The following is a 12268-nucleotide window of genomic DNA, read 5'->3' as shown; positions in this document are numbered from 1 at the left end:
CCCAGGCACCCAGACTCCGAATGCGAGACTGGCTTGTGTTGCCAGTCAACCCTACTTCTAAAAGGAACACTCCCGCCACGCAGTGTCCCGCCCACCTCCTGTCCTCATCCTTCGGAGGCCATGGCCTGCCGCCCAGCACTGGAACTGGCAGCACCTCTCTGAACAGCGCAGGTCTCCACCGTGGGGCTAACGAGCGAGGCCACAGCTAGGCGCGTAGTGAGGCCGGGCCAGCTCCTGCGAGACAGGTCTGCCGTGCGGCAGGCTGCATCCATGGGAACGCCTGTCCTCGGGGATCACCCCAGCTTCCTGGCTCCCCAAGTTCCCAGAGGGAAGAGCCCCGTGGGGGCAGAATGCACAGGGGCGTGGCCTGCCTCTCCCTGCAAGGCAAAACCAGAGGGCAGTCTTTGGGGGCCGGTACCCCACTCTCATTGGCCAAGCTTCGTTCCTCTACAAACACAACTGCGGCCAGCACGCAGTTTTAGACAAAAGCACTTTATTTAACCAAAAAACAAAAACAAAAAAAAACAAAAAAAACCAAGATGTTATAGGAAAGCACAACGCACCTGCGGAAAACTATTTTCTCTTATAATTGTTTTCTTAAAAAAAAAAGAAAAAACAACACAAAGCTTGTAATTTCCAATCACCGTTATCAGGCTTTTACATCTATGAAGAACACATCTGTTTCAAAACTCTGGGGGAGGGGACAGAGACAGAGACGGCACCCGGCAGACATGGGGAGGTTTTGTTATCATTTATTTGTGAAGTTAAAAACGAGCGATAAAAAGTAAAAACTGCCATACAATTTTTTTTTTGTTTTGTTCTCAATTTGTTTCAGTTTCAATGTCCTCTTGAACAGATGAAACACGACAGACCAGTCCTGGGAGGGGGGCGCGGGGAGGGCTAGGGAAGCCGAGCGAGGGCGGGAGGAGGAGCGAGAGGAGGAGCAGAGAGGCCGGGGCTGGGGGCGGGGCGGTTTGTCCTGCAATAGCAACACCTGGTCCAAGGAATGTTCCAACTCTAACTAAAAAAAAGAAATAGCAAGAGTGACTTTTTTTCCTTTTTAAAAGTTTATTTTAAAAACATGAAGAGGGCCAAGGATGGCAGGGAGAAAATGAATTGCTTTCCCCTGAAAGAAGCAGTTTCAGAAAGGCTGGGGCAGGGGGTGGGTATAGAGATTTATATATATATATATATAATTTTATAAGTTGTTTTGCTTTTTGTGTTTTATTTAAAAAAAAATTTTTTTTGGCAGAGATTTAGTTCTCGCTATCTTCTATGGCTGGCTCAACATGAAGGATCCCAATTTTGAAAGAAAAAAGCATGTGAGACACACAGAATGAGCGAGAGTGAGAGCCAGGCCCCGACCTCCAAGCCACTCACAGAGAGGGCCCCCTGCCCCCCACGGTAGCCATCGCTCTCACCAAATGGAAAAACAACCGAAAAACAAAATAAAGCCCCCAAACGAAACAAAATGGAAAAATAATAATAAAAGAATTTTCACAGATGAAGAAGTTCACATTCATTCGATTCATTGAGCCTGCGGAGAGGGAAGAGATAGGAATCGGTCACTACGGGGAGGGGAGGCGGGGGCGGGAGACTGGGGGGCAGTGGCGAGGAGGGGGCCAGGAAGCCCCTCTCCTGAGCCGGTGCCTAGCAAGATGTGTCTGTCACTGTCTAGTCAAGTGCTCCTGGGACGCGGCTCAAGTCAGACTGGCTCCTTGGTGGAAGAGGAGAAAAGACACAAAGGAGAGGAAGAGAGAAGCAGAGCGGAGCGAGCGAGCGGGCGGGCGGGCGGGCGAGCGGAGGGGAGCGGAGGGGAGCGGAGGGGAGCGGAGGGGAGCGGAGGGCATTCGGGGTCTGGAGGGAGGAGGCGGGCGGCTCCCGGCGCATCACAACATGAACAATCTCAGAGATCACGGTGTCCCCACAACACCCCTGTGAGGTAGGTTGGAAGGTGGCAGCGATCATCATGCCCACTTCACAGACAAGACCGGGACACGCGGTTGGGCGCCAGAGCAGAGGCTGAGCCCAGGCGGAGCAGGTGGGGGGGCCCCAGGGCCAGTCCCCTTGGCAGGCTCTCCGAGTCCCCACCGGAGCCGGGGCGGCCCCACACTGGGGCCGCCTGCAACACACACACAGTCACTTGGGCACCGGGGGGTGGGCGGGGGCAGACCGTGGGTTTAAAAATAAAAAATAGAACAAAAACCAAAAAAGTAATGCAGAGAGGGGAAAAATTATCCGTTTTCTTCCCAAGTGGCCAGATTTCGAGTGAGTTAGCAGCCAGGATGGTGCCCAACGTGTCGGCGGCCAGCCTGTCCCCACCCCCAGGACTACCCACCAGTTCAACAGTTCCACCTTTTATCTGTCTCGCGCTCTCCCCAGCATCACGACAGCGTTACACAGGAACAAGCGGGCCGGCGGAGGGAGGCCTCTTCTTTAACCTCTGGACCCAGCGCACACTTCCCCCAGCTCGTGGGGACTCCCGGAGACCTCCGGCCACATGGCCCCCGCTGCAGGCATCAAGGACACACCCCGCAGGGGAAGGGATTTCCGGCGCTACCCACTAAGGCAGGATGGACGGTGGCCGGGGGCTGGAAGGAAAAAGGAGGAGGAGGAGGGTGGCAATTCCCACTTGCCTGCTGCTGTCCCTGCTGTGCGGGTGGAGGCTGGGGGCCACCGGGGCCTGGAGTCTGTCCGTAGTAAGCGGCTTGCTGTCTGTAATATTCGGCCCAAGCAGCACTGTAGTCTGGCTGGGAGCCTGGGGGTGCTCCCGGACCCCCTCCAGTGGCCACTTGAGCTGTGGGGGAGGAGAGAGTGAGTGTGGCTGGGCACAAGAGCGCACCTGGCCCTGCCCTACCCCAGGCCCCGCCGTCTCAGCTGCTTAAAAATAAAAGGCATAGTTGACATACATCACATCCAGTTCGGCAAACAACAGCTATTTACCATCTACATTTCTTACGGTGTGATCACACTGAGTCTGGTCACCACCTGTCTCCGTACAAAGCTACCAGGCTGACGCCACATCCCCGGGTGCACACCACCTCCCACAGCTCCCCCTCTGTCCGGCTCACCCTGCTTCTTGTAGTACTCCTCCCAGGCCTTTGTGTAGTCCTGCTGCGGAGGGGCGCCAGGCTGCTGGGGCTGCTGGCCTGCAGGACGCCGGCACCCAACAGTTAGAGGACAGCACAGGGACCAGGTCGCCCTCCTGCCCCTCTGTCTGACTTGCACCCCTGAGGCAGCTGGCGCACTCACCGATCTTTTTGTAATACTCTTCCCAGGCCTTCGTGTAGTCCGACTGGCCAGTGGGCGGGGGCTGGGGGGGCTCACCCTGTGCGGGCGGGGCCGCAGGAGCGGGGGCGGGGCCGGGCACTGGGCCTGGGGGCTGCTGGTAGTAGTGTGAGTAGTAGGCGGCCCAGGCTGCGTTCGGGTCTGCGGCAGCGGCAGCAGCTTTGTCTGCAGGAGGAGGGCAGCTGTAGGCTGAGGAGGCGACAAAAGGCCAGCCCCATGCCCAGACACCCAGCTGCCCCTCCAGTGGGCAGCCTTACTTACTTGGGTCATGAGGAGCAGGTGGCTGCCACTGGGGGTAGGTATTGCCCCAGCCCTGGGGTGGGTACTGGTGAGGAGGGGGTCCCCCGGCACTGCAGGATAAGAAAGGGGACACTCATGAGCCAGGGCCGCTCCTCGAGGGGGAAGGGAAGGCTGGCGGGAAGGGGGCCCAGGCCAGGTGAAGGTATGAGGTGACTGACAACATGGAAGACCCAGGCTGTGTTAGGTCTTGTCTGTGAACTGAAGTCCCCCAAGTTCAACATGCACGGATTTACGCATGGAGTAGGGACCAAGGTCAACGCCTACGGCATCTTATAAAAAACGGGGCCTGCAAAACAGAGGGCTGGGCTGGGCTGTGTCTGGGCGCCCAAACAGCGCTTCTGAAAGGTGGGCCTGGACCTCTTGGTGGTAATGGCAGTGACAATGGAGCTTATCACTCTTCTTGCCACTGTTAACGACTCGCACATCCCAAAGCTGAGAAATACTCACTGAGGGGGAGCCCCTGGCGGCCCCTGATTGAAGGGCCCGGGATTGAAGGGCCCCATGGGGCCAGCTGGGCCTGGTCCCCCTGGGCCTGGTCCAACTGGGCAGAGGGGACCCTGGAGGAAGGAGAATGGGACAAGGTCAGTGGATGGGGAGCCAGGAGCCAGGCCCCAGTCCCCAGAACCCTCCCTGAGCGCACCTCAATCTTCTCCTCGATGAGCTGCTTGGCGTGGTCGATCTGCTGGGGTGAGCCCCGGATGACAAACAGTTTGAAGTTGGGGTCCCCGTTGGGCGGCAGCTGCCGGGAGATTTCTACGAAGGCGCCTGTCTGCTGGTTTATGGCTTTCACGTTCTCGCCACCTGCAGTGCGCACAGGCAGTGAAGGGCGGGCGGGCGGGAGTGGGCGAGGGATGGAGCGCAGGGGGGGCCCACTCACCTCGGCCGATGACCAGCCCACACTTGTGAGTGGGGATGGAGAAGGTCATCTCCCCGCCAGGAGGACCCCAGTTGCCTTGGCCCCTGCCTCGGCCTCGGCCCCCAGGGGGCATGCCAGGACCCCCCGGAGGGCCTGGGGGACCACTCTGCAAGACAGGGAAGAGGGGGAGAATGCGGGACGCCGGGCCGGGCCTGTCTGCTCCCACTGGCCTCCCCGCCTGGCCCGTGCCGCCTACCCGGAGGCTCTGGAGGAGGTCATTGATGATCCGCGCCGCGTGCTCGCACCGGTCTGGGGGCCCCATGATGTGCGCTATCTTCTCAGGGCCTGTCCCGTCATCTGAGGCCAGCACCCAGAGCAAAGGCAGAAATTTAAAAGAGAAGCATAACTCCGAACCGCTACCTCCTGGAGGCACTGCGGCAAGCTGGGTGTCTGAGACACCTCAGACTGTCTCTCACTGCACTCCGTGTGTTCAGGAGTGAGGAAGGCGGCGGCAAGTCCATGTCCCTGGAGAAGGAAAACTCAACAGCTGGGCGGAGCTGTGGCTGGGGCTTCTTTCTACAATTGGAACCCTCAGAACTAATGGATGCTTCTGCAGAACTAAGAATAAATCTCTGAGAAGCAACAGAACGGTCCTTCCTCCCCACGGACCTGCCCGCAGAGGCTCTCCAGGCCTGGGAGGAGCCCTGGGTTGGGGTACTGATCTGACTCAGCCCAGAGTACCCAGGCTGCCTTGCTGAGTAAGCCACTGCTGGGGGAGAGGAAAGGGGTAGATTCGATAGGAGGAAAACATGCTCCATTTGGACCTGCAAAGTCTGCCTGTCACCAACTTTCTCATGGGCTGTCCCAAAAGGAGGGAGACAAGGTCTAGGAACAACAACACACCATGAAGAGGCTCAGCAGGCTAACCACGGTGCCCAGCTGCCCAAAATGGACCCTCAAAGTGACCTTAAAAGGACAAGACTGGCCAATATAATCCCACGGCTTGGCCCTGACCTTGTTTGAACTGGATTCGTACACCAGCATCGTTCTGGATCTTCTTGATCATCTCTCCGCTCCGGCCGATAACCACACCGACAGAATGCCTAGGCACTGGGACCTGAGGGCAGGAGGGAGGCGGAGGGTCAGCTGGGTTCCAGCCCTGGAGCTCTGCTGCCTCCCGCTGTCTACTAGTCATGAGGAGCATCCCCACCCAGACCTCATGGCCCTCCTTCCTGTGGGGAGGTTCGCACTCACATCGATGCCCCCGCCAATCCGGGATCCATACTCGTTCCGGTCCCCAAAGCCGCCCTGGTCACGTTCCCGGAGAATGTCCATCACCATCTCACAGGCTTGCTGCAAACACAAGGGCATGGTGCACACGGCAAGCACTGCTGCCCAGCTGCACCCACTGACTAGCCTCCTGCAAACCGCAGAGTCACGGGCCTGAGCGAGGACCCACACACAGGGACTGAACTCGTCACGTCACCCTGAGCAGCAGGCACGGCCAGCACCTCCGTGTTCCAGTTAAGAAAACAGGTGCGGCGTCTGGATCACGTTTACACAGGAACGCTGGGAGGGGCTTCAGCACGAGGAGGTGTGCCCTGGACCGACCGCGTGGCCAGCGTTCTCCAGCCTCTCCACTCTCATGCCAATCTCTGGCCCACCCACCAGTCTCCCGGTCCCTTTACTTCTCCAAACCCCACCACCACCAGCAGGGTGCGCTCACTTGCACTTTGTAAGGATCCCCGATGATGCGAAGGGGTTTGTCCACATTCGTATTCTGGGAACCATCTTGAATTAGTATCATCTTCACTCCAGCTCTTTCCTTTAAAACCAATACTGACTGTCAGTGCGGGCCTTTCAAAGATCCTTCTGGGGACTAGTGTACTCGGTCAGGGTGAGGGGTCCATGACGAGAAAAAACACAAGACTGGCAAAGCTACTGAGCTTGTTCTGAGGAAGGCACAGAAAGGAAACTTCCTGGCCGGGAGAAGCCTTTTGTCCCCACCCGCCCCTCACCTGCAGCTGCTTAATTGTCTCTCCACCCTTGCCAATGACCAGGCCGGCCTTCCCTGCAGGGATCATGATCTCCTGCACCGTGCCGTTCTGGCCCCCATTGGCATTGTCGTGGAACTGTCCCGGGGGACCCCCACGACCCCGAGAGACGATGTCGTCCAGCATCATCTTCGCTTTCCTGGGAAGGGTAAGAACATGGGGCTGTCACTTGAAAAGAGTACTGCCTTGGCACGTGCCCCACCCACACATCAAAGGGAAGGAGGTGACTCAAAGACGTGCGTCTGACGAAACACAAGGAACAAAGCAGTCTCTGGGGCTGGGGTGTAAGGACACAGCGTAGGAGTCACCCCCAACTTTCAAAGGGATAGAACGGGCTTCTACGCGGTCCCACCACAATGACAAGCTCAGCCCGGCACTTACTGAACAGATTCTGGGGCTCCTGTCAAGGACACACTGCGCTCAGGGAGGCCACCACTGTCTGGAGAGAAGAGGAGATAGGGTCAGTGCACTCCTGGGTCTGTGGCCCCTAAACAGGTCTTCGGTGGCGATGAGAAGCTTCCAGGACAATCAAAAGCTACTTCTGCCGCCTCTGGCAGCAGCCTGACAAATCAATCTACCTCCTCTAAGCAGCTGGGAGGCTGCTGTATGCAAGGCTAAGGTCAGAAAGCTAAAGTCCTATAATGTACGCCTGAAAATTACATAATTGTATTAACCGACGTTACCCCAATAAACTTAATTTAAAAAAGAAAGCTAAAGTCCAATAAGGGAGTCGGAGCTTTTAGAGAACGAGATGAGGCGGAAGGAGAGGCAGACTCCAGAAAGTCCAAACCGCGGGCCACGCCTGCCAGCAGGAGCGCTCACGCGCATCGCACGCATCACACGCGCAGCCCGCAGCCAACTAGCCCTGCCCCGCGAGGGCAAGCCCTCGGAAACCCCAGCAACGCGGGCGCCTGCAGGTGAGCGAGCAGAACTGCGCTTAAAACTCACACCTGACCTCGAAGTCACTCTTCCTCACCCGCCCCCCGTAGTCCTGCTTGCTTTCCACTAGGGGTTTCGTTCAGGTGGCAAATAAATGTAATGGTTCGCAGCAGGTCTGGAACAGGGCCCTGTGTTCGAGTCTAGCCCTTCGCCCTCAGCCCTCCCCGCAGCAGTGCACGAGAGCAAAGGGAAGCTGCAGCCCCACCCGGGGGAGCTGCACTGAAGGAGACGGTGCACGGAGCCTGGCCCAGAGAGGCACTCAGTACACCAGTGACAAAACGGCAAACGCCGGCCGATCTCACATCCACCCAGGGGGGCAGAGGTTAGGAGAGAACTGAAGCGCACTAGGCCCGGCTCGCGCCCGGCCCCCTTCCTGGCACCAATCTGGCTCACTCATACCTGGAGAGATCTGGACTTTGCAGCCTGAATCCTGCTGGATTTTGTTAATCTGTTCGCCTCCTCTGCCGATGACTTAGGTGGAGACAAAAGGAAAAAAGCAGAAATTGATAGAAGGAACCAGCACTGAGGAGACTGGGTGGAGGGGGTCCCCAGCCTTGCTGTTGGTGGCGGTGGGGGGAATAGTAGCTATGTCAAGAGCTATACTGAGCTCCCCGCCCAGAGAGTGGGAGCAGGATATGGGAAGCCCTTTCAGACCAAAGGCTTCTGGGCTGGCAGGGGCTCCCAAGACACTGTCCCCCAGAGGGGAAGATAATGGGCGCTCCCGACCACAGTGACCCACACTCACTCAGTCCCACCATGCCGTCTGGGACCCTGTACTCCTCTGTCATTGAAGTCCTGCCAAGAGACAATGAACGTCAGTCTGAAAAGGGAAAGCAGCAGAGGAAGGATGGAAAGCCGGAAGGTGTCCCTGGAGAAAAGTCCCCTCGATGCTTCTGACTCGCTTCCTACGATGGGACTAAGACGCCACGAGCCTAAGTGGAATCTAACGGCATGGGGCTGGGGCTCCCTCTCCCCACAGCGGGTCTCTCCACCTCTTGAGGCCTCAGTCTCCCTGCCTGAGCCATGAGGTGCTTGTCCTGGGGCAGCGTGGCCCCTGGAGAGAGAGAGCGCACTTGGGCATTTTCCTAACACTCTGATAGTCACTTTACGTCTGTTGACATCTAAAAAAATAGTCTCTTTTTTACTTCATTTCCCTAGCGAGTCATTTTTATTGTATTTTATGAAACTTCTGGCTCATTACATTAAAAAAAAAATCATGGTCCTTCACAAAGGACTCTTGTCAGATTCACGGAGGTCATTCTATGGGGGCAAAGATACGAGAAAGACTCCCCTCTGGCTCTACCAGCTCTCAGCAACATGCACTTGCAGAAAACAGATGAGAAAACCAGCCTTTTCTAGGAAGACAGTCGTCTGCGCTTCTGAGTGTCCCGCCCCAACAGAGAAAGGAACAGAGCGCAGGGACCACCCTTCTGTCCTTAAAAGTAACTGCCACAACACTCTCCCCTCGCTCCAGCCCTGTACACAGGAACGTCCAGGATGAAGGCAGAGCTTTCTGCATCTTGGGCCACTCTGGTGGACCAACCCTAAACAGCGCGGCCCCCAGGCAGAACTCTCCAAAGTTAGTAAAACCAGAGACAGCGGACAGACAAGGAAACATGTTCTCCAAATCACGACTTACCTGGGGGGAGGATGGATGGGTCCAAGTTGAGAACTGATGGCTGCAGAGAGAAAACCCGAAGATTGGCCTGGCTCCTCTCCGGGCCCCCGAACGCCGCTGGCCCCAGGTGCTCTTGCCCGCATGGGGGTGGTGAGCACCACTATTGCAGTCTGAGCCCTCCTGAGCACTCGCGCACACTGGACCCTCCTCACAAGAGCACAAGCACTGGGTGTTGCTGCCTCAGTTCCCGGGGCTCTCGGAACCCTAAAGCTCATGGACCACAGAAGATGAACACCTAGAGCCTCCCTAAAGGACAGGTGTGCTCAGTGCTCCTAGCTCCCAACTCCTAACAACCTCAAGACCCTGGAGCTGCCCTCTGCCTGCCCCAATAGACTTACAGTCTCCCTGAGAAGCCAGTTTCTTGCTCTCCGGTTGGTCTGTGAAAGACAGAGGATGTCAGATGCAGCGCCCACCCACCCACAGCTGCCTCAAATCTGATGTTGGTACCACATGTCCTGGCAAACGATCTCCCCTTCTCCCACCCCACAACATCAGAGCTGAGACAGGAGAGTAGCACAGGCAACCCCCAGAGAGGGACCAGACTTCATTAATCCCGCCACCAGCATTCAGCGTGAAAAAGCCCTTTATAATGGGGGAACAATGATGGTGGCACCCGAGTCCTTCCAGCTTATGACCAGACCTGCCTTGGGTGGGAGAGTCCCAGTTGAAAAGTGGGCTGGCCGCCCAGTTGATCACTTTGGCCAATGTGGGTAATGCCACATGCCCCAGGGGCAGCCACATTTTAGTTAGGTGGGGCCTCAATAAAGGTACCAGCATTTCCCCAGCCTACCAGAAGGGGAGGAATGATCTTGAGTGCTTACAGCCTGGACCTAGCCACAGTCAACCTGCCTCGCTCTCAGCCACCTGATACTACAGGATGGCGGCCCAAAAAAAAGAATGAACAAAGCTGGAATTGCTGAGGTTTTAAAAGACCAAACAGCAGGGCCCCCGCCCCACTTTGAACCACATTCAAACAAAAGCACCTCACTCTCTGCCCCAGCCCCTCCCCCCAGCAGGTAGTTACCTCCATCTTCCAACTGCCTCTTTTGGCCCCCAAAACCAAAATCGGGAGTGCTGTTATTCACTGTGGTAGCAGCGTCGCCTCCAATTTTGGCTGCGATCTAGAAAATTGCAAGGACAGAAGAATTATCACCAAAAAACAAACCTCTGTGGTGCTTAGATCGACTTCTCTGAATCTCTCTGGTTCTCCAGTCTTGCTGTCTGGCCTGGGAGTGGCTTCCTCCTACTTTAGGGAAGAGCCTATTGGTTCAGACATTCTAGGAGTTTCACCTGAAGTCTCAGTTCAAGAGTTATCCAGGAATTTCGAAACTCCCCTTCTCAATGGGATTTGGGCCTAAATTGTGGCCAGGCTATAACTCACACTGATTTGTTCTATGGTGAAAGGAACAGAAGAGTAAAAGGTCAAAGGCCCCTCTGTGCCACGGAGGGTCCTCATGTCTCCTCCACAAGGGAGGGCCGCAGAGAACCAGAAAGTGAGACTGCAGCTCCGTTCTGGTGCCTAAAAACTAAAAGCACAACTTTCCTTTATCTCCCTCAACCTCAGAATCTTTGCATTCGAAGAACAAATGTAGGGAAGACACTGCTTCAAGACTTCTGAGATCTTCATTTGCCCAAAGAAAAAACTCTTTTGGAACATGTTACAATTTAGCCACACGAAGAACAACTTCAAATAAATCCGCATCCAACAAACTCAACACCAGTCATGTTCGTGGAATTATTACAAGTTTCCCAAAGAAATACAACCCAAGAGCTAAGGATCTATCTTGACATTTCTCTCAGTTTTTTACCACTTTGGGCCTAAGCTTTTGGGCTGCTCAGAGGAGGCCTTATCCAATCCCAACAGATCACTAACCCTCCCAGTTATAGCTGCTTCTCAAGACATCAGTGGGCAAGCAGATCAAGGGCCCATCAGAACACTATCCCCCTCCGGAGGTGAGAAGGGTGAGGAAGCCAGACCACACAGGGCGGGGACGAGGCCTACCTAACGGACCTCCCACCCTGCCCTGGAGGCACTGGGAGAAACCCGGTCAGCCAGAGTTTGCTTCCCGCAAGGGCGGCAAACTCCTCTCGGTCTATGGGCCTCTTCCCCCCTAACCTCGGGGGAGGATACAAATGAAAGTGGGGAGGTAAGTCCCATCAGCATGTGACACCTCCATGTTGTCATCGAGACTCAAAACACTGGTGGGACCTTCCCGGCTTTCCCCCAAAGAGACAAACCATGTTTTGAAGCCACCGGAAGCATCAAGGCGGCCCGTGTGCGCCCACCTTCCCCAATTCGCCTAAGTGCTTGGCCGCTCCGGAGGAAGGACTTTTCCCCCCAAGACCCTTTCTTCCTGGGGGGTGGGCTGAAGCGGGGCTGGGAGGGAGGCACGCAGGGCTCTTGCCCGAATGGGGAGCTCGGGGTAAAGCAAGACCTGTCCCCGGTAAGGTGGGCCCCTTCCTTTCAGAAGAGAGGAGCATATCCTCGTGTGTCCTAAGACGGGAAGAGGTCCCCAAAGTGAGTGGCCGCGCTCCGGGACCCCACAGACACCTCTTCTCACCGCGGAGGGTCATCCGCCCGGGACCCCGCTCGAAGCGCCAGGGGCGACCCAGGCGCACGCCCCCCGTGACCCCGCAGCGGCCCTGGCGCCCCCCCCGCGACCCCGCGCGCGCGCACGTGACCCCGCCCCCTCCCCCGCCGCGCGCGCGCCCCCCTCAGGCCCTCGGCCTCCTTACCTGGCGGGCCCGCTGCACGGCATCGGCGAAGGCGTCCTTGCGGATCCCCGGGCCGCCCCCGCCGGGGGGCTGTGAGGGGCCTCCGGCTGACCCCCCGCCCGGGCCGCCGCCGCCGGGGCCGCCGCCGCCCCGGTCCCCAGCGCCCGGCGGGCCCGGTGGAGGGCCTCCCCCGGCGCCCCCGGCTCCCCCGGACCCCCCGCCCCCGCCTGCGGGCGGCGGCGGCCCGGGTGGGGGTCCTCCCGTGCTGTAGTCTGACATGGCGCGGCGGGGCCGGGCCTGGCGCGGAGGCTGAAGCTGAGGAGGAGGCGGCGGCGGCGGCGGCGGCTCAACGCGGGAACAAGGCCTCGCTCCACACGGCCGCGAAGCACTCTGGGAACCCAGCGGCTGGGAAGACGATGGCGGGGAGAGGGACGCCCC

At 57.6% G+C, this 12268-nt stretch overlaps 1 protein-coding gene across 2 annotated transcripts; it reads right to left on the bottom strand.

Moving 5' to 3' along the window:
- Positions 1–473: 473 nt before the first annotated feature.
- On the bottom strand, positions 474–12226 carry LOC107511112 (KH-type splicing regulatory protein). Of its 2 annotated transcripts, XM_016145259.2 has the most exons (20): positions 11852–12225; positions 10140–10236; positions 9454–9492; positions 9077–9116; positions 8183–8232; positions 7837–7908; positions 6880–6937; positions 6463–6637; positions 6171–6269; positions 5699–5797; positions 5459–5561; positions 4701–4801; positions 4466–4610; positions 4229–4389; positions 4036–4145; positions 3550–3638; positions 3253–3453; positions 3072–3149; positions 2637–2797; positions 474–1537 (listed from the first exon to the last, which is right to left on the bottom strand). In XM_016145259.2, exons 1-20 carry the CDS (start codon positions 12107–12109, stop codon positions 1529–1531), a joined length of 2145 nt encoding a protein of 714 aa, XP_016000745.2. In that variant the 5' UTR covers positions 12110–12225; the 3' UTR covers positions 474–1528. The 2 variants fall into 2 exon arrangements, with proteins under 2 accessions (XP_016000745.2, XP_036089927.1); XM_036234034.1 differs by having other exon boundaries at positions 474–2797; positions 11852–12226.
- Between the last annotated feature and the right edge of the window lie 42 nt (positions 12227–12268).

This window comes from Rousettus aegyptiacus, unplaced genomic scaffold (genome assembly GCF_014176215.1).
Source record: "Rousettus aegyptiacus isolate mRouAeg1 unplaced genomic scaffold, mRouAeg1.p scaffold_m13_p_16, whole genome shotgun sequence".
In the NCBI taxonomy this organism is placed as follows: Eukaryota; Metazoa; Chordata; class Mammalia; order Chiroptera; family Pteropodidae; genus Rousettus; species Rousettus aegyptiacus.
This window is presented reverse-complemented; position numbering and strand designations above follow the sequence as displayed.

Excerpts from the sequence above, each read along its gene's own strand:
- LOC107511112 (XM_036234034.1), bottom strand. The coding sequence starts at position 12,109 with ATGTCAGACTACAGCACGGGAGGACCCCCACCCGGGCCGCCGCCGCCC. Across the intron at positions 6,270-6,462 it reads AGACAATTAAGCAGCTGCAG|GAAAGAGCTGGAGTGAAGAT; the intron begins GTGAGGGGCGGG and ends TTGGTTTTAAAG. Across the intron at positions 3,150-3,252 it reads AGAGTATTACAAAAAGATCG|GCCAGCAGCCCCAGCAGCCT; the intron begins GTGAGTGCGCCA and ends GGCGTCCTGCAG.